Source organism: Notolepis coatsorum (genome assembly GCF_963971535.1).
Source record: "Notolepis coatsorum genome assembly, chromosome: 7".
NCBI lineage: Eukaryota > Metazoa > Chordata > Actinopteri > Aulopiformes > Paralepididae > Notolepis > Notolepis coatsorum.
The window spans coordinates 7,191,266-7,213,053 of record NC_140171.1 but is presented as its reverse complement, the minus strand read 5'-3'; the positions used below and the strand labels follow the sequence as shown (position 1 = coordinate 7,213,053).

The 21,788-nt window shown below is 42.9% G+C and overlaps 2 protein-coding genes across 2 annotated transcripts in view; one reads left to right on the top strand and one right to left on the bottom strand.

Annotated features, from left to right (window-relative positions):
• The first annotated feature begins 4,849 nt into the window (after window positions 1-4,849).
• LOC311232241 (uncharacterized protein) lies at window positions 4,850-11,160 on the top strand. The gene is made up of 2 exons (XM_084318980.1): window positions 4,850-5,000; window positions 6,325-11,160. Exon 2 carries the CDS (start codon window positions 6,340-6,342, stop codon window positions 7,426-7,428), a length of 1,089 nt encoding a protein of 362 aa, XP_084175106.1. The 5' UTR covers window positions 4,850-5,000; window positions 6,325-6,339; the 3' UTR covers window positions 7,429-11,160.
• A 5-nt stretch (window positions 11,161-11,165) lies between these two features.
• LOC311232604 (lysophosphatidic acid receptor 2-like) overlaps window positions 11,166-21,788 on the bottom strand; it is a 52,689-nt gene continuing 42,066 nt past the window's right edge. The window contains exons 3-4 of the mRNA XM_084319464.1: window positions 18,972-19,228; window positions 11,166-12,644 (exon numbers count right to left, since the gene is read on the bottom strand). Of these exons, the coding sequence (XP_084175590.1) occupies window positions 12,543-12,644; window positions 18,972-19,228 (359 nt within the window). The 3' untranslated portion in view covers window positions 11,166-12,542. The remainder of the gene's footprint in view (window positions 12,645-18,971; window positions 19,229-21,788) is intronic.

The following is a 21,788-nucleotide window of genomic DNA, read 5'->3' as shown; positions in this document are numbered from 1 at the left end:
TCATCACACAGCACGGGTACAGTCAAAATAAAACGAAAATAAGGGGCGGCTACGTGGCGTAGTGGGCAAGGCACTCGCCACGAATGCTTGAGACGCTGGGCTTGCCTGTTCGAGCCCAGCGCTCCACATTTGCTTTCAGTTTAGCTGGTCGTCCGTACTAATACACATTGGCCGTATTACGGGGAGGGAAACTGATGGGTGGGGATCGGGCGTTGTGGACAGCGACTCCTACAGGTCGGTTGGTGCGCCTGCGCAGTAGAATCAGGAAGTGTCGGGGGCAGCGTGAGCCTCCCACGCGTTACTCCTCGCCACGGAGAGATCGAGCTGCGCAGGTGAAAAGATGCGACTGCTGTTACCTCAAGTACCGGAGGGGACTTGTGCTATGTATGACTTAGTCCACATTGCAGCCGGCTTGTGGGAGGCAAGAAACAGCGTCCGTGACAGGGGAGGGTTGAATTGGAGGATACGAAATTGGGATGGGAGAAAAATATAGAAAATGGGAGAAAAATTGGATCAAAAAAATAAATAAAACGAAAATAAGTTTGGCATCCAACCAGAGTGCAAATGTAACAGTAAAGTGCAACTGCAATATACAGGCGGCACAGTGGTGTAGCGGTTAACACTGTCTCCCTCTAGTGGCACGATGGTGTAGCGGTTAACACTGTCTCCCTCTAGTGGCACGATGGTGTAGCGGTTAACACTGTCGCCTCACAGCAAGAAGGTCCAGGGTTCGATTCCCGCTTATGGGGACCAGGTTTCCGCGTTGCCAGGTACCCAGGTGTATACTGTATCATAGGCTGCCATTAATTATTATTTTTTTTAATCTGAGAGTGCTGGTCCGGCCTTCGCCTTTTTTCCTCAGGTACCCAGGTGCACATGGGTATCTCCCGGGCCTTTCTGTGTGGAGTCTGCATGTTCTCTCCCCGTGCTCGCAAGGGTCCGCCCCCCCCCCCCCCCCCGATAATAGAAACCCTGTCGCGTCCCTGACGAAGACGGGCAGGAGCACTTGGATTGGTCCCCCGGGGCGCGGTACCTCGCCGACGCCCTGTCTGCTCCCGGCTGCCCTTGGGGGGGGGGGGGGGGGGGAGGACGACGGGATGAGAGCAGAGCTCAATCGCATCGGCGACCCTGAGAAAGACAATTGCACGCGTGTGCCACCCATTGCATGTCGTTGTGTCATTGCGTGCCGAATAAAGACCTCTCTAAAGAGGTCCTGCATTATTATTATTATACAATGTGCAGGTGATTAAACTGGGAATACAAATTAGTACCGAGTGTAGTGCTAATCAGATGTATGTACAGAGGTGTAATATTAATATGTACAGTGAGTGATACAGTATAAAGACAGTATGGTAGCAGGCCCACCATGCTGCCTGAGAGGGGGACACTATAGAATCGATGATCCTTTAAATTCTAATAGGTCAAGATGGGGTGTGAATAATAGAGGGGGTGGAACTGCACCTTGGGCCTTGGTGTTGGGGGGAGGGGGGCAAGGAGAGGCCTCTCCCAAGAGTAGGGTGGCTGTAAGCTACACACAATGGCTATAGTAGCGTATTCGCATTAACATTGATCATCCGTCACTGGAAGGGGCGCTAAAATATTCCAGAAGACCCATTGTGACCTAGTTTCAGCAGCAGTGACAAGTATACTAGCCTGGCTGGCCCCAGTCGCACGCTTTCACCTCAGGAGAAAGAGTCCGGTATGTCAACGCCCTCCAGTAAATGTCCTAAGTAACCCAATAACACACGACGAGACCCTCTTCTTGGGACCAAGTAAGGTTTCGTCGATAATCAAATGTATACCCCCCCCCCACCCGCGTGTAGCTTTATGCCAAGCAAGCAGTGCAAAAATTTACCGTAGTGGCATGCAGTAATGCGCCTTTCATTTTCGCGGAAATAGGCTGTCTATTGCCATTCTCTTTGACAAACTCTAACCTTAACCAGCTCCTTAACAGCGCCTAAACTTAACCGTTCTAACCTTAACCAACTCCGAAACAATGCCTAACCTTAACCTTAACCATAGAAATTATATTGCCATTCTCTTTGACAAACTCTAACCTTAACCAGCTCCTTAACAGCGCCTAAACTTAACCGTTCTAACCTTAACCAACTCCGAAACAATGCCTAACCTTAACCTTAACCATAGAAATTATATTGCCATTCTCTTTGACAAACTCTAACCTTAACCAGCTCCTTAACAGCGCCTAAACTTAACCGTTCTAACCTTAACCAACTCCGAAACAATGCCTAACCTTAATCGGCGAAAGAATACACGTTAAAAAAAAATCACGTTAAAAAATATTTTCGATGGGATTCGAACTCACCAGCAAACAAGCCATAGGATCCACAGCCATGTGTCCTAGCCAATTGAGCTATTTGTTGGATACTGAATAAGGGGCGGTGACTTATATATATTGAGCTCCGCTCGTGTCGCATGCGCGGGCACCTCGCGCGAGCACGCCGGCGCACGCACGCACCTGAGCGAGCACGCCGCCGCCGGTGCACGCACGGTAGCATTTGTCTGAAAAGAAGGGCGCTTTACCGCACTAGCGTGCGGTGACGAATGCGGAAGCATTTTTGCACTGCTTGCTTGGCATTAACGTACAGGCCCCCCACCCACCTCCAATGTACAGTCCCCACCCCCACCCCACCCCACCTACCCAACCCCCCCCCCCCCCTCCATCCCACCTATGCACCAACCTCCTCCAATGTACAGTTTCTCGTCAAATGTATATTTTTTGTATCACAAACAGTACTGTATTTGTAAATCTGGTATGTCATAAATGTCTAGATGTAGCAGTACTGACTATCTGTATGTAATGTATGTCATATATGTCCTGATTAATTGAAAATGGGGGACCCTGATGTAAACAAGACGAAAGTCTTTCTCTGGTCTGCATCCCCTTAACAATTGTGTGTATTGAGCTGTACTGTACTGTACCCATTCTGCAATCTGTTGATACAATGTTCAATCAATCAAACGTACCAGACAGAGGGAGCCCGAGTGTGTTGTTAATGTAGCCAAGAGCTATATTGTTCCGATTGACGCATCGGCTTCATACCGGAACGTTCAAGTTCTCTCTGCCGCTCGTGTGGACTGGGTTTATTGTGTATTATAGGTGTTTACATTTTTTAATTATTATCATTATAATTTTTTTATACAAAAGATGAATGGGCTAATACTAGTATTGTCGTTGCAATAATATAGCCATGTCATTTAGTTCCGTCGGATGACAAGAGATACATACACTAATGACACGTGACCCAACATGAAACGTACAATTAGATTAAAGCAGTTACAGTATCGGTTCAACTTCATGCAAATGAATCCGTCCAAAGCAGCGCGCCTGCCTCACGCATAACTCTAATTAAACTGCCAAACTAGAGGAGTTGCAGATATTAATTAAGATCCAGCAACTGCAAGGACTATTATTATGTACAGTTTTGCTTGTTTGTACAGTGTCCCCCCCCCCCCCCCCAATGTACAGTAAATTACCTAGTATGGTTGTCAATATTCCAATGTACAGTTTTGCTTGTACAGTGTCCCCCCCCCCCCCCCCCCAACCTCCTCCAATGTACAGTTTTTACGTCAAATGTATATACTCCCTTTTTTCTGGACTCTTTTTGTATCACAAACAGTACTGTATTTGCAAATCTGGTACATCATAAATGTATAGATGTAGCAGTACTGTCTATCTGTATGTCATGTATGTCATATATGTCCTGATTAATTGAAAATGGGGGACCCTGATGTAAACAAGACGAAAGTCATGGTCTGCATCCCCTTAACAACTGTGTGTATTGAGCTGTACTGTATTGTACCCATTCTGCAATCTGTTAATAAAGTTTTCAATCAATCAATCAAGCCTAAAAGCTGTCCGATACCCATTTGAGTGGACAGTTTCGCGTATAGGGGGGAAAGATAGTGTATGACCAAAACAAACTGAAACCAAGGACCACCCACCTTGCGCGCGTCTCTCCAATCAGCTGTTCGCAGTGTTTCCACGCTAGACAGCTTAAGTTATAACAATATTTCCTATGACATGATACAGTAGTTTATAGTTCATGGAAGAAAGGCTGATAAGAGCTGTCTCTTTAGAGTCCAAACCTTTACAACGCATATATCTCTCCATTGCACATTGCAGAGAAATGAGTCATGGCGAGATAATACTGACATTGTTGAGTTTAAGATAATAAAACGGATCATTATTAATCCCCGTGGGGGAAATGCAGACTGTGTATATCACAGGAGAGGGAGGCAGTTCTTGTGTGTTTAATCATTAGGTTAGAGACAATTAAACAATAGATAACATAATGGAATTGTTTGTCGCTGTATTTACTCGTTTGCTGTGTTATTATTATTATTATTATTATTATAGCTTAACATGCAATGGATATGTTCATGATATTGACATATTTGGTATTACTTGGCATAATGTCAATAAAGGGAAAAAACAACTACAACGTTAAATTCGCCATGACTATATAGGGAGGATGTGGCATTATGACATCTATATCCAACAGAACCTGCCTATTTCACTATGAATTGAAAATGGGGGACCCTGATGTAAACTAGACGAAAGTCTTTCTCTGGTCTGCATCCCCTTAACAATTGTGTGTATTGAGCCGTACTGTATTAATTTGTACCCATTCTGCAATCTGTTAAATAAAGTTTTCATTCATAGTGCCTACACCATTTCAGTGTGCGCCGAACAAGCAGCCGTGGGGGGGGGGGGGAGGAGTGCAGTCAGAACGTCATTTAAAAATGTTGCAGAACCGGTCGTACTGCTGTTGGTTTCAGAATGCCGAATGTTTATTATGACAGGCGCATAGTAGTAGACAGAACAGCAGTCTATATGGCCCCTATCTATAGATCCGACCCTACGGGAACAACATTATTCAGAAGACGGTCCACCTTGAACCACACATGGAGAGAATACAATACCTGGATCAATAACACAAGGCCGCCGCTGAAACTCCATCAGCTGGTCAAGAAATAAGGTGCGTTGGAATATTTGTAACGAGTTTCGTGGTGTTTGTGTGTTCGTGCGTGTTGAGTGTGAATGAGACGTGCTTTTCGTTTTCAGATGTGTGTTTACTTATATGATTGTATTTCGTATTTGACTATAGAAATGCGTTAGCTAGGACGTTTGGAATAAAGGTGTATTGCAAATTAGCCCACTTAGTGTAGTGTAAAACTTTTGTTTTGCCATGCATGTTGGCTTATATATATTATGGTGAATTGAAAATGGGGGACCCTGATGTAAACAAGACGAAAGTCTTTCTCTGGTCAGCATCCCCTTAACAATTGTGTGTATTGAGCTCAATGAGCTGTACTGTACCCATTCTGCAATCTGTTAATACAATTTTCAATCAATCAATCAATAGCTATTGGAAAAACAAATAAAACATTTAAAAGCAGTCCTGATTTAATTATCTATAAACAAAACCCTTCCAGGCCATGTAGATGTGTTTGAATTATATTTCAGGTGCTGGGTGTGTATAATATATGATTGTGTACTGAGAGACTTCTGAGGATATTGCATTTGTTCTGTTTAGCTATAGACCAGCTCAGTCTGTACAAGTAAAAAGAGAAGACAATTGTTTTGGTTTAAGTGTCGGACAATGTAGATATGGTTTACATAAAAACCTTGGAGATCGTATACTCGTGCTAAGAGTAAGAACCAGCTTGTATTCAATGTCTCTTTCAACCAAGAGAAGGAAAGTATAATTTAAGAGGGTTGTGTATTCTTAAAACATATAAAAAGGTAAGAACTAATGTAAAAGCTAGATGCAATTTTGGGAGTTAAATTGTGGAATAGTCTTAGTTGAAGTTGTGTACCTCTCAGGGGAGATTTAAAAAGGCCCTGAAGGATAAAATAATTCGGGAGTACAGTTTTAAAGTAAAACATCAAACATTTATTTTCTCTTTTCTTTTTTCTCTTAAAGAAAAAAAAATTATATCTTGCAGCATATTTTAAATGTCTCTTATATTAAAGTATATTTAGTTTTTAAGAAATTGTAAAGGATAGGCAAAAATAAGCATGTGTTTCAGCCTATTCCTTTTTTCGGTCATTGAATTTGGATTTTGTGTGTGAGCTTACTTCCACACGTGTGTGTTTTTGATTTATCTGTAAACAAAGACCGAAAATAAAACGATTCATCATTCAAGTCATCTATATATAGGGGTGTGATCAAATCAAGTAAAAAAAGTAAGACATAAGTTATTAAAAACCAGGGGGTGAAATGGTGACAGTCTGAAAACAATGTAAAAACCAACCTGAAATCTGTAAAATGATCACATCTAAAACTGTTTCCCCCACAGGTGTGTCTGTTTGCTATGGGGGGCTCCTCCTCTTCCTCGAAGAAGAATTTCTTTGGGATACAGAAGAAGAAGAAGCCGCCTCTGGACAGGGCCTGGAGCAAACTGAAGGGGGCGCTGCCCGACAAGAAACACAAGAAGAAGAAGGGTCTCACCCTGGGCAAACTGAAGCGGGAGGAGCCCAAGAAGGGTCTCACCCTGGGCAAACTGAAGCGGGAGGAGCCCAAGAAGGGTCTCACCCTGGGCAAACTGAAGCGGGAGGAGCCCAAGAAGGGTCTCACCCTGGGCAAACTGAAGCGGGAGGAGCCCAAAAAGTTCTCACTGGCAGGGATAGGGAAAGGGAACAACCAGAAGCGAGAGGAACAGTCGCACAAAAAGTTCTCACTGGCAGGGATAGGGAACAACCAGAAGCGAGAGGAGCAGTCGCACAAAAAGTTCTCACTGGCAGGGATAGGGAACAACCAGAAGCGAGAGGAGCAGTCGCACAAAAAGTTCTCACTGGCAGGGATAGGGAACAACCAGAAGAGAGAGGAGCAGTCGCCCAAAAGGTTCTCACTGGCAGGGATAGGGAACAACCAGAAGCGAGAGGAGCAGTCGCCCAAAAGGTTCTCACTGGCAGGGATAGGGAACAACCAGAAGAGAGAGGAGCAGTCGCCCAATAGGTTCTCACTGGCAGGGAAAGGGAACAACCAGAAGAGAGAGGAGCGGTCGCCCAAAATGTTCTCACTGGCAGGGAAAGGGAACAACCAGAAGAGAGAGGAGCAGTCGCCCAAAATGTTCTCACTGGCAGGGATAGGGAACAACCAGAAGCGAGAGGAGCAGTCGCCCAAAATGTTCTCACTGGCAGGGATAGGGAACAACCAGAAGAGAGAGGAGCAGTCGCCCAAAATGTTCTCACTGGCAGGGATAGGGAACAACCAGAAGAGAGAGGAGCAGTCGCCCAATAGGTTCTCACTGGCAGGGAAAGGGAACAACCAGAAGAGAGAGGAGCAGTCGCCCAAAATGTTCTCACTGGCCGGGAACAGGAAGGAGTCCGTATCAACCAAGATGGTCCCCTTTAGCAACCCTAAGAAGGAACCCGTCTCTCTAAAAAGACTATTTCAATAGGAAAGAAGGGGGTGGGAATGGTAAATGGCTGCTTTTTTTATATAGCGCTTTTTATCCAAAGCGCTTTACAATTTGTTACTCACATTTTACCCATTGATTCACTCACACATTCACACACCGACGGAGGAAGCAACCATGCAAGGTGCCAACCTGCTCGTGAGCAATTGGGGGTTAAGTGTCTTGCTCAAGGACACATCGACACGCTGCCTGGGAGGAGCGGGAATCGAACCGGGAACCTCCGGATCGCCAGCCGACTGCTCTACCTCCTTGAGCCACTGTCGCAGTGGATAAGATGCAGAGGAAGCTCGCCTTGAAGTGACCACCGACAAGAGATGCTCTGTTGGTGACGCCGAACTCCGAACACCCGTTGAGTTGATGAATCTCAAATCGCTTTGGTCTCCTGAGAGTGGCAATGTTTTTTATTTATTTTTTCTCAGTGGTTGATAAACAATTGTATTGCAAGCTTCTGGAACAAATTATTATAAAACAAAACAATTATAGGCACATAAACAAAGCCTAAATCTACAGTGAACATGGAAAATTGTGTTTTGCCAAGTCTTGGTGTGTATTTGGTAGTCTCATAACATTCCCTTTGTTACCTGAAAAAAAGTACTCAGATTAAACAAGCTGAAGTATTTTCATTTATGACGTCATACCCTCGTGTCCTTTTTGGAGCCAGGAACACCACCTACCACTTTGAGAGACAATGAACTAGGGCCTTAAAGAAAGAGAGAGGGAGGATAACCTGAATTGAATAATTTGATATTGTTTGTGTATTGACAATAATTTCTCAATGTTTACAACACAGTATATTGTTTGGCAATTTCATGTATCAATAACGTAGATTTGGAGACAGAACGAGACCACAGGATCAATCGACAACTTGTTTCAGTCGTGCACTTTCATTACAAAGAGACATACTGTACATAATATACAATTCAATAAATAATTTTGCAAAATCGACCGCTTGTGTTTGGCAGACGGACAAAGTTACTGACAAAGACAGATAATTACGTCCAACTGCCGGATCACAGACGGGCCACACAAGGAAGTCAGACAGATACTCGAGACATTCAAAGTCTTTAATGAATGGTCAGTTTCCATTAGTCAGTTTGGCAGATTATTACTGTGGTTGATATCCATCCCTCGTGTGACACATAACTCAACTCTCCAGGTTTCCCCCCAGAAAAAGCCCTTAGGCCTTCAGCCTTTACCTAACCAGACTCATTCCCCATAGAAATTAAAGAAGTCCAGTGGGTTTTCGTTAATGTATAGCCTACAACAGATATTAATCTGATCCGAGCACCCGTTTTTGATTGGAGCAAAGGCGCGGGGGAAGGTCACTCCGTTGAGTGAGTTGAGTTGGCGGTTTCCTCCGAGTTAAGGATCTGCAAACCAATCCGTCGCCACGTTTAAATTGGGAACGCATGCCCATTGGCTCGAACGGTAGCTTAAAAATCCTAGCTTGCCAGATCAACATTCCTTCCAGCTTGAATTGTATGGGAGCTCTCTCTCTCCCGGTGCTCAAATGTATGGCGGCATTAAACACTAAATATTCTATCAGGACCTACAGTCACATGCAAGGCTCAAATATGAAAGATAACTTGAAAACATGACTATATAGTAGGGATGCTCGATATTGGCTTTTCTACCAATACCGATATACCGATATTGTCCAACTCTTAATTTCCGATACCGATATCAACCGATACCGATATATGCAGGGTTCCCCCCAAAAACGGAATAATTTCAGGTAATTAACATTACATATCTCTTGTTGTGGAATTAACACAACATTATGCATACCTTTGACAATAAATAAAATCAGAATTAGTTCTTACTTGCTTGCCTGGGTAAATAAAGGTTATAGAAATGTAAAAAAAAAAATCTTTGAAAACCGATAGATATTTTCCGATATCACATTTTAATGCCAATATCGGCCGATAATATCGGACATCCCTACTATATAATCAAGAGTCTTCCATTTGACGTACTCCACGTCGTCAACCGAGCCATGTCTGGGATGACGTCCCGGCTAACATTTTGAAGTCAATTAGCAATTTATTAGCCGTTAGACCGCCTGCCGCCTCCTAACAACGGTATCGAAATGAACGAGTTTTTTTTCTTCTTACGTCAGTCAGTCGGTGTCGTTTCAGACAGTGTCGTTTCACTGCAGTATTGAGATAAGACGAGGATTTCAAATGCACGCAGAGAATACAACAGCCTCAAAATGTGGTGAGAATATACATTTGGGGTTTTTAATGAAAAGCAAAGTCGTGTTACGTTGCAACACTCTGGTTGGCCCGATGCTCGCTTTGTATTTTTTTTCCCCCCGATGAGTCGGCCAGGTGGGTTGACCCTGGGGGAGGAGGGGGGGGGGGGGGCCCTGTGAGTCTCGATACTCGTAACAAATCCTGTATCCACCTCAGGGTTAATCAACACATCCCTGTATGAGTCATCACATGATGGTGAACTAAATATATTCCCTTTTGCTTCAGATTTATCAGCTTCATTCATTCACTGCATACACTCACTCTCTCACACACACACGTACTCACTCACACGTACTCACTCACACACTCATGTACTCACTCACACACACCAGTGCAAATATCTATCCCTTAAAATAAATTTTGAATATCACATAAATGTAAAGTTACATTGCAGATAATTAAAGGGATAGTTCGGATTTCTGGACATTAAGTTGTATGAATTAACTTGCTAGTAGAGTAGTCGATGCAAAGCTATAAGCTTACTTACCCCTTGTCCTGTGGGGTTGGTCCGTAGTTCTGGAAGGGTTCCGAGAGGAACCGGAAAGCAAATCATGAAAATCTAAATGTTTTAATCCACACACCACAACATGCAGACAAAACCACCGTCCTCCAGTACTTCAGATTCTGCTATCACTCTGCACCATTTTGTTTCTTGGAAAATAGCTGGGGTATTACTATGCAGTACTGGAGCCGTATCACAGGTAGCGGGTATCAGCCGTGTCAAAACGCTGAAGGACTATGGTTTAGTTTTGGCGGGAAAATATTTTGCCTGCATGTCATGGTGTGGATAGAAATAAATGGTTTTATTGACCACATCTCCACCTGTGTTCATACCCAGAAGACAACACTGCTTCTTCCTCATTTGAGATTCAGTGGCGGTTGGACACGGACATTTCCGCATTACCGCCACTTAGCGGAATGAGTGATGGGAATCTGTAACTTCATTATCAAAAAAAAATAAAGAAAAAAATAAATCTAGAGTCCTCTAGGAGTTGACGACATACACATGAGAAACAGTCAACCAAGGGCGGCTGGGTAGCGCAGCAGACTAAGCGCCTGCCTACCACCGCAGAGACACCGGTATCTAATCCGGCTGTCAGCGGTGCCTCCGGCTTGGTCGGTCGTCCATACTGACACAATTGGCAGTGTTAGCGGGTGGGAAGCCGGCGGGGTGTGTATCCTGGTCGTTGTAAACAGCGACTCCTACAGGTCGGTCGGGGCGCCTGCTCAGCGAGGGAGGGAACTGGGGGAAGTAGTGTGATCCTCCCACGCGTTACGCTCCCCCAGTGAGAGTCCTCGCTGTCAGGTGAAAAGTGTGCATCTCTATGGTCTCAACCACCCAGAGGGAACTTCAGATACATGACTTAAGTTTTCCTCGTTGGTTTTACGCTCATGTCTCATTCTTACTCACTTTATCCTTTCTTTACCCCTTCCCCCACACACACACACTACCCCCTTCACCCTCCTATGCCCAGCTTGTCTCTCTCTACTCACCTCTCTTCTGAAGGGTCATCTTCATCCCCCTCGGAAGCCGACCAGAACTCCAGCCCATGGGACTCGCTAAGTAAGCCCAATAATAGCTTTGCACCCACCACACCCACTGGCGTAGTATTTCATACAACGTCCAAAAAACCCGAACTGTCCCTTTAACTCCGTTTATGTGATTTACATTTGAATAGGAGGCGTCACAATATCTACAATATACTGCATGAGTACATATCGGAGAAAGACCTAAACTAAATCCATAAATGTTTACCGTCGACGACAATGTTGTACATGAAGCTTTTTCCTAATGCGATTGTAATGACAGTTTTGTATATAAATCATAAAAACAACAATTGATATAACATTTAAAAAAAAAATGACACGAGTCACAACATTAACATAAGGACATCTTAACAATGAAACCCCAGTGAAACAATCTGAAATGGAAGTAAGAGCAGTTTTTATAGCATGATTCTGGCGTGTTGGCGTGTTGGATGCTGGCAGGAGGACGCGCCGTGCCACCTGGTGCCACACCGAGGGCCAAATCTGAACGTGTCGAGATATTATTCCAGTTTTCTATTCATATTACAAATGATAATAATATATAATAAAAAATAAGGATAACATACTATATCCACAGGGCAAATCATTCCTGAGTCTGGTGATTGGACCGTTAAAAAAAACAAATTAAAAAAATATAAATCAGTCAAACTATATTGCTAGACTTGGAGGCTTGCGAGTGAGCATCCCCAACATGAGACTTCACATACCTTCTAGGAAAACGCTCGGGTGTGTTGGAAGTCTCCTACAGTGAAAACCATTCGTCTGTGACGTTCCGAGGAGGCGCAGTAAGCCCCAGAAAGTATTTGGGACGGAAAGGGGGGAGCCGTAGAAGCCTCAACGAATAACAATTAACATTACCAAATATAAACAAATTGGAGATTCACACAGTGAGCAACTATATTAAAAGACGTCATGTTCGACATCACTCCGTCCTCCTATAACCTATCCTACGACGCCAAGCGTCGAACGTCCACTTTCGCCGTTAGCTTGCGTTAGCAGCACTAACGTTAGCTTGCGTTAGCACTAACGTTAGCTAGCTAACCAACCATTAAGAGGCTAAGCTACGTCAGCTACCAGGTGGTACAGCCAACGCTAGCTAGTGTTAATTAAGGACGTTACCATCTTCAGGGGGCAATTTCGGGGGGGGGGGGGCACTGCCAGAATGTGTAACACTGGTCTTTAGGCCATACGTGTCCATATACCAAGATCGATGGATTTCAGCTTCAAGTGTGTGCATGCATGCATGTTGTGAGTGTGTGTGTTGTGAATGTTTATCTTGGTGTGTGTCAAGTGTCAGCTCTCCGATGAGGCCTGGATGTCTTCCGAGTCCTCCAGGATGAGGGGCATTCCATTGGGCTTCTCCTGAGGAGGCTCACCATTGCGGTACTTAGTGGCCTGGAAAGAGGGATGACGGATGGAGGAGTAAAGTATAGATGGTAATCAGGACCAGGTAAGGGATGGAGGGAGAGAGAGAGAGAGAGAGAGAGAGAGGGGGGGGGAGAATGGCCAAACACAGGAATAGGAATAAAAGAGGGTGTGGATCGGTAAGAGGTGGAGGCATTAGGGAGTGAAAGACAAGAGAGAATAATAACGGGTTAGTCACGTCTGAACCAGCGAGACGAGGGACACTGGTTAAGAGGAGAGGATCATCGGCGTACAAACGTTACGTTCTTCCTGAGAGATGCTGGGTGCTTGCAGCCTGGGCTTGAGAGAGATTTGCATTTGGCAGAGAGACGGACGAGACAATCACGGCACAATACAAACACGATGGAGGCAGGCAGGCAGGCAGGCAGACGTAACTAAACAAGCAGCGTGGCAGACGTGGGTGGATTCAAAACTGTACATTTATTCATTTTATGGCAAAGGTTTTCATTGGCAACAATCACTGCATTAAAAAAAAACGTGTCACGGTTTCAAATGCCAAAATGTACATCAAAGGTAAGGCTATAGTATGAAAATAATGAGTATTAAGGTGTATATTATCCTGAAATCCTCAAATAAAGATATTTATAGTTGGCATATAGTATCCCTTTTATATCGTATTACCATTCCCTTTCAGAGTACTGCTAGCTACAGTAATGTTCTTTCAGAGTACAGCTAGCTACAGTAATGTTCTTTCAGAGTACAGCTAGCTACAGTAATCTTATCTTTCAGAGTACAGCTAGCTACAGTAATGTTCTTTCAGAGTACAGCTAGCTACAGTAAGGTTCTTTCAGAGTACAGCTAGCTACAGTAATCTTCTTTCAGAGTACAGCTAGCTACAGTAATCTTCTCTTTCAGAGTACAGCTAGCTACAGTAATCTTCTTTCAGAGTACAGCTAGCTACAGTAATCCTCTCTTTCAGAGTACAGCTAGCTACAGTAATCCTCTCTTTCAGAGTACAGCTAGCTACAGTAATCTCCTCTTTCAGAGTACAGCTAGCTACAGTAATCCTCTCTTTCAGAGTACAGCTAGCTACAGTAATCTCCTCTTTCAGAGTACAGCTAGCTACAGTAATCCTCTCTTTCAGAGTACAGCTAGCTACAGTAATCTCCTCTTTCAGAGTACAGCTAGCTACAGTAATCTCCTATTTCAGAGTACAGCTAGCTACAGTAATCTCCTCTTTCAGAGTACAGCTAGCTACAGTAATCTCCTCTTTCAGAGTACAGCTAGCTACAGTAATCTTCTCTTTCAGAGTACAGCTAGCTACAGTAATCTCCTATTTCAGAGTACAGCTAGCTACAGTAATCTCCTCTTTCAGAGTACAGCTAGCTACAGTAATCCTCTCTTTCAGAGTACAGCTAGCTACAGTAATCTCCTCTTTCAGAGTACAGCTAGCTACAGTAATCTCCTCTTTCAGAGTACAGCTAGCTACAGTAATGTTCTTTCAGAGTACAGCTAGCTACAGTAATCTCCTCTTTCAGAGTACAGCTAGCTACAGTAATCCTCTCTTTCAGAGTACTGCTAGCTACAGTAATCTCCTCTTTCAGAGTACAGCTAGCTACAGTAATCTTATATTTCAGAGTGCTGCTGGCTACAGTAATGTTTGACTAGTAAGTGGTAATGTCTGCAAATGTCTAACTTATGTCATTGTGTGTGTGTGTGTGTGTGTGTGTGTGTGTGTGTGTGTGTGTGTGTGTGTGTGTGTGTGTGTGTGTGTGTGTGTGTGTGTGTGTGTGTGTGTGTGTGTAATCATACACGCACGGAATGTGTTTTGCGATCACAGGTCACCGAAACTTAAATGTTTCCCCCCCCCCCCCCCCCCCCCTTCACACTTTATAGCTGCTGGCCTTTTTTCCCCATCAGTGACGTCACTGACAGGAAGTGTAAATATTTAAGATTACATCAGTGTGTGCGCGCACACACACACACACACGACTGTACCGCCATGCTATAAGTAATGACAGAGCGGAGTCTCTACGTGTGTGTGTGTGTGTGTGTGTGTGTGTGTGTGTGTGTGTGTGTGTGTGTGTGTGTGTGTGTGTGTATTCCTGTGGCTTGAGTGTACATGCCTGTAACATGCCAGAGCACAAAAAGTCAGAGGGAGTATGGGAAGGAGCTGGACCCATGCTAGTAACCACCAGCACACATCTGGAGTGGTTTAGAGACTGTAACAGGCCCCAGCAGACAACCTAACACACGTACTAGCAACAGCAACAAACATACAAACACACACAGCACATGGAGAGGCTAATCGGTGTCGCACGGGATACAGAATTACTGCAGCAAACATTGCATACAAATCTGGCATTTGAGTGAATCGCAAACAAAGATACTGAGATATACATCTATATATATATATATATATATATATATACACACACGCACATATACATAAACATACATACGTATATACACACATGTACATATATATATATATGAGGCAATGTGAGTCAGGTTGGTTATTATCAAATATCAATGTCAAAAATGCAATATTCAAATGTTACAAAAATAAAAAATAAAACAATCATGAAAAGCTTCTTGGGTCCACATCACCCGTTAGCTGTTGCCTTGGAGCCCTAAGAAACCAAGGCCTGCCTTCACTAGAAAGCAGCTGTAGTACCTGCACCGTGTAGCGATAACAAACAATACTAGGGATGGGCGTGAGTAATCGATTACTCGTAGCTATGAGAGGGGGAAAAAAAAGAAAAAAAAATCTAAATTATTCATTTTTATGAAATATCTTTTTTCTTTACATTTTTTATTTTTTTTACATATTTTTCACATGTATGTGTAAGATTATGCAGATTGGTGTTGGTTTCCTTAAACATATATACGTGAATGAACAAAGTAAAGTAAAAAAAAATGTATAAATCAAAAAATTCTAAACTTTTATTATATATATATTTTTTTTAAGTGTTTTTTCCCTTTTCGAGTAATACACGATCACTCGAGTATAGCATGCGATCAATCGATCTGGATTTTTCTTTAAAATGCCCATCCCTTAACAATACCCTGCACTAACCGCGGGGCCTTGTGCGAGTTCGACGGCCTTGATTTAGTATTATTTGATGGACTTGATTGTGATCACTCAGTAATGGCCGTTTTGCCCGTTTTCCCGCCAGTCGGAACGTGCAACATCCTCAGCGAGAGCGGAATAGCGACGTGCGCTCATCATCTACCGGAAACGACTTCACGACGCGGCGTGCCCATACTCGAGTCGGCTAATAACCATTCAAACACAGAGGGCCAGCGACGCGTGCCCAGTGCCCACACTCGAGGCAGCCGATAACCATTGAAACGTCATATAACCGCCGTTTCAATTCGACGTGAACTTCTTTCCGAGGTGACGTTGTGAGCTTGTTTTGACAGAGTGAGAGCGTGACACACACAGAGCTGTAGTCGCGGGACACTTGCCGAACACGGAGCAAAATCAGCCGTCGTTAAAGCCTTTCCACGCTCCCCTTTAGCGCTCTCTGGTGTACTCGTTATTAAGGCCGAGACGATATGCCATTTGGAAGAATCGCTGAATCGGGACAAAATTATCGATAAATGTCGATATTTTTATTAGTATTTTTTTTTGTATTTTTATTATTATTATTTAAACAACAAATTTATGTTTATTTTGCAGCAATTCTTTGTCGTCGTCGCCGCCATCTTTAGTGTTACAGATTTCCCCATTCAAAACCACGACAGTGATCCTTCTCATGTTACAGTCGGTGGTCTCTGGATGTGATGGAGGAGTGCGCTGCATATTTGAAGGCACGGTGCAGAGTTGCAATTCAACTGAATTGACGTGAAATGGGGATGTTTTAACTAAAACATGCCACAAGACCTAGTATTTTAGTATGGAAGTTTGCCTTTGAGAACCAATGGTTCTCGAGCCGTAACGGCACATGGGGCAGGAGCCTATCTCCTGTTTCCGTAGCGTGAGGCAGCTTGATGTACAAGTAGACCCCTTGGACATGACGCTAGTATGTCGCAAGGACTTTTAGTATAGTATACATTTTTTTTCTTCTTCTCACATTTCACTTATTGATTTCACGCAGTTAAAAAAGTGGTCTCAGCCTTACTCGTTACGATTATCTCTGAAGTCGATCTCGGGACGTCTACAGTAGCGCCCCCTAACCTTCGACGGCAGGTAAATGCCGTCGAACCCTTGTGAGAACCTTCGCTTCTCAAAGATTCCATTATGTTATGAGCTGGTACACCTGAAGGGGTTAAAAGTGCATGTGGAAAGGAACATGTACCTGTTGTAGCACATGTACTTAAGGAACATGTACCTGTTGTAACTCTCATGGTTAACGGACGGTAGAGAATAGGCTGGTTTTCAACACGGTTAAATTTGTCAGGAACACTGTCTTTTCGTCTCAACCTGTTTTCTTATGCAAACAAATTGTCAGATGCAGTCAGGTTCATTCTTATTTTACTATAGGTCAGCCGATGATGGACAGATTATGTTACCATGTCCAAAATCAAATGCTTTAAAGAGGACTGTTGTTTATCGTGCCATCAATCATTGGAATAACTGCCCACTGAACATAAGTAAATTGAATAGCAAAGTGTCTTTCAAATACCACCTGAGAATGCACTACTTAAATATGTGAGCAAAATATTCTGATGTTTATAATGATGTCTACAATGTTTTACTGTTTTTAGATTATCATTGTTAATTAAGTGAATTGTGATTGTCATATGCATCTCATGTTGTTATGTTTTGTGTTTTTTGTTGTCTTTCGGTGTGGACCCCAGGAAGACTAGCTCGCCACTTAGGTGGCAGCTAATGGGGATCCTTTTAAACAATAAACAATAAACAATTGTAGCACATGTACTTAAGGAACATGTACCGGTTGTAGCACATGTACTTAAGGAACATGTACCGGTTGTAGCACATGTACTTAAGGAACATGTACCTGTTGTAGCACATGTACTTAAGGAACATGTACCGGTTGTAGCACATGTAGGGTTAACACTAACAGTGCATGTGGAAAGGAACATGTACTTAATGGTTGTAGCACATGTACTTAAGTGGTTAACTGGCGCCCAGAAAAGTGGACATTTTTTAACTTGAACTTGAGGACTGCATACCTTTTTTGAAAAGCGTATCTTTATACTTTATACTTGTAGCACATGCATAAGCCTGGTCTCTTTTGAAAGATAACATTCTGACGTTTCTGATCTCACTTTCAGTGCTAATGAAATAGAGTAACATAGGTCTGAACTTGAGTTGTAGAAAAACTTGTTACTCAGGTTTTTCTGTAGTAGTTGCAATATCCAAATATAGTATTTTCAATTAAATTGGTATGAGCTGGAAAACATCCTGGGTCCATAGCCTGAAGTCCTATGTAGTACATGTCCAAATTCCATACAAATCTGTTCAGAAATTAGTGATTAGGAGCGAAAAACTCCACAGTGATTTGTAAAAAAAGAAAAAAAAAGCTAAGTACATTTTCCTTATTGACTTCAATTAATTTGGCGTTTTTTTCTCTTCCTGTTTTCACTCGTAACTTTTCACCTAGATCCCTGATTTGCAGATCCCCACGTGGGGTATCATTGCAAAGCCACACTCATTGGCTACAACCCTGTCCGATCATTTCCGAGATCGCCAAATGACTGACGGAGCTAGAGCCCCGGGAGTCGGGGGTAAAAAAATATAAAAAAGCCCTGCCGTGTACTTTGGCGCACGCCTCACATATCGGCATGTAACTCGGGAACCGCTGAACGGATTTTGTCGCCTCAAAGGGCAACCGACAGGCAACAAATATGGCTTTAATTTGGTCTATTGTATTAAAAAAAATCCAGAGACCGTGTCGGTGCCAGTTAAGAGATCAAGCACATGTACTTAAGGAACATGTACCTGTTGTAGGACGTATTAGTGGTTACTTCTCCTCAGAGTCCATCAACCGCAGCGCTGCAGCGTACTATGCGTCATTGGTAAAAGCAGAGGATGGATAAACAGCTGCTTCGATCTCGCGGGCGCGACTCCTGACGTAGTCCTTTTACAATCATTCATATCGTGTACCGTTCCGTGCGTGCGTGTGTGTGTTAGGTGTATCATAGTGGTTTTGGTTTAGAGATGACCGCTTCGTACGGTCCTGCGTGTGGTGGTTTATGTGTCATGTATGTTTGGTGTAAGACCAGTGGAGGTTTTATTACAGGTCCCTCGGACACACAGTCGGTGTTGTGGTTATATAAAAACCGCTCCTAATCCCCGCTGTGTGCAGCGAGGTGGTTCTCTTTGTGGTGGCCGCTGTCGGGGTCGGGGTGGTGATGGCCTCCGCCGTTGCTCTCAGAAGACTGTACCTCAGACTGCTCCAGGGTGTTGAAGCGCGCCACGGAGGAGTCCCCGTCGCCGCCGCCGCGCATGCAGCACAGGATGCGCTTGAAGGTCTTCCTCATGTCGCGGTCGCGGAAGGAGTAGATGATGGGGTTGACCAGGGAGTTGCACTCGGCGATCACCAGGCAGTACTTCTCGTAGCGCAGCACGTTGCAGCGCTCGCAGCCCAGGCCGTCGAGGAGCAGCAGCACCAGCGCGGGCGTCCAGCAGAGCACGAAGCTGCCTGTGGGGGGGGGGGGAGGAGGGAGGAGGGGGGGGGGGGACATCAAGGGCGTGGATTTAAAAAAGGTTACATTTGAATAATATACGGTTCAGTTCAGACATTATTGTCCCTCAAGGGGAAATTTGCTTTGCAGCAGTGGTAGAGACAACACCAACAAATAACTAGGGATGTCCGATATTATCGGCCTACCAATATTATCGGCCGATATCGGCATTAAAATGTGATATCGGAAAATATCGGTATCGGTTTAATTTTTTTTATTTTTTTATTTTTTTACATTTCTATAACCTTTATTTACCCAGGCAAGCAAGTAAGAACAAATTCTGATTTTATTTATTGTCAAAAGTATGCATAATGTTGTGTTAATTCCACAACAAGAGATATGTAATGTTAATTACCTGAAATTATTCTGTTTTTTTGGGGGGGGAAACCCTGCATATATCGGTATCGGTTGATATCGGTTGATATCGGTATCAGAAATTAAGAGTTGGACAATATCGGTATCGGTAAAAAAGCCAATATCGAGCATCCCTACAAATAACACAACACAAGAAACATCACATCTTACAGAATCCAACCAGGAGAAAGAAAAGGAAAATGCATTAGTTATTTTTAAAGGAAGTTAAGTGCATTCAGTGCCCTGGGGATGTATGAACATTTTAATCTGTTGCTCTTTAGCCCGGGGAGCCTATATCTCCTGCCAGAGGGGAGGGGGACAAACTCCTCCAAGAGAGGATGGTCAGAGCCGTCTAAGATCGTCTGAGCCTTCCGCAGAATTTGTCTTCTTGTTATAAACGTCTGTCAAGGAAAGCTGCTGGGTCCCAATTATCTTGCTGGCCATCTTGACTATGTTGGCCAGACTGTTTTTGTTCTGTATCGACAGGTTGCCAACATACCAGGAGACAATACAAACAGTTAAAATGGACTCAACTAAAGATTTGTAAAACAAAACCATAAGTGTTTTGTCCACATTAAAAGTGTTTAGTTTGCGCAGGAAGTAGAGACTCTGCAGACCTTTTTTTTTACAGGGTATCTTATTAAAGAGATTTGCACTACATTCAAAAGGTTTACATTTGAATATACAGGGGAACTTATTAAAGAGGTTTGCACTACATTCATAACTCATTTGCACCCTATCCTAAGTTTGTACCTCATCTCATTTCTGCATTGTACCTCACTGTTACTCATTTTACTCTGTATTGTATATTGTATATTGACTGAACATTCCTTTACTTACTTTTTACTTAATTACTTTTTTTACTTACTTTTTTTTTTACTGTATGTAGCACAATCTCAGGGGCTCATACAGACACAAGCATTTCATGCTTCAAATATAATAAACAAACTTGAAACTTGAACAGGTTTACATTTGAATATTATTCGGTATTTGAAGAGTTTCGTTAGATTATATTCAAGTCTATCGCCGTCATACAGCACAAGTACAGTACAACGAAAAGAAGTTTGGCATCCAACCGGAGAGCAAATGTAACAGTAATAGGAAATGCCACCCCTCCCCCCCCCCCTCCCACACTGTGCAATATACAACCATTCAATGCTATTTTCTCCCAACTTGAACTTCAAGTGCAATATTCTACCCTTCAAGTGCAATATTGTACCCTTCAAGTGCAATAATCATAAGTGCAATTATCTACCCACTACTGTCTGACACTGTGATTGTTGTATATTGCATAGTATTGGGACATTGTTTAATTTGTATTATTTGTGTGTATAGTATCATATTGTATAGTATTGTGATTATTATTTTTTATTACTTATTATGCTTATTTTCTATCACCAACACCTTAAGTTTGAGTCCTAAAATCTCGTTGTACGCAAGTATAATCACAATAAAGTATATTCTATTCTATTCTATTCTAAATAGTAATATACAATGTACAGGTAAAACTGGGTAAAATATATATTATATTAGTACTACTGGGTGTAATGCTAATCAGATGTATGTACAGAGTTGTAGTATTATGTTGGGGGTATGTACCGATATAGATATAGATATGTAAAAGTACAGACAGGTGGATAGACACGGTAAGAATAAATATATATATATATATATATATATATATACAGAATTATTGTACATGCCATCATACAGAGTTATATAGGTTTTATGCAGGGTGTTATATGCAAGTAGATATATAGAAAGATTATATGCAGGTATATTCAGACCGATATGGATATGTATATATATATGCTGTAAATATATACCATTCCATCTGTGGTTTAAAATTGTGACACCTACTAAGATTATCAACAATGAATCTCACCAGACATCTTTCTTCAGACTGATTTCAAAATCGGTTATATGTTAGATTCTGAAATCACGTGTATCTTCTTTTAAAACATTGATTGACGTATTGCAAATATCAGGTAAAAACTTGATTCCCAAATAGATGTACAGCCTTTTGGAATAAACCCCTCTCTGAATTTACCCTCCAACTATAAACCTGGGTGAACGCTTACAGTACACAGAGAGAGAGAGAGAGAGAGAGAGAGAGAGAGAGAGAGAGAGAGAGAGAGAGAGAGAGAGAGAGAGAGAGAGACA

Bases quoted from the DNA above. Each gene is read 5' to 3' on its own strand.
- LOC311232241 (XM_084318980.1), top strand. From the start codon at position 6,340: ATGGGGGGCTCCTCCTCTTCCTCGAAGAAGAATTTCTTTGGGATACAG.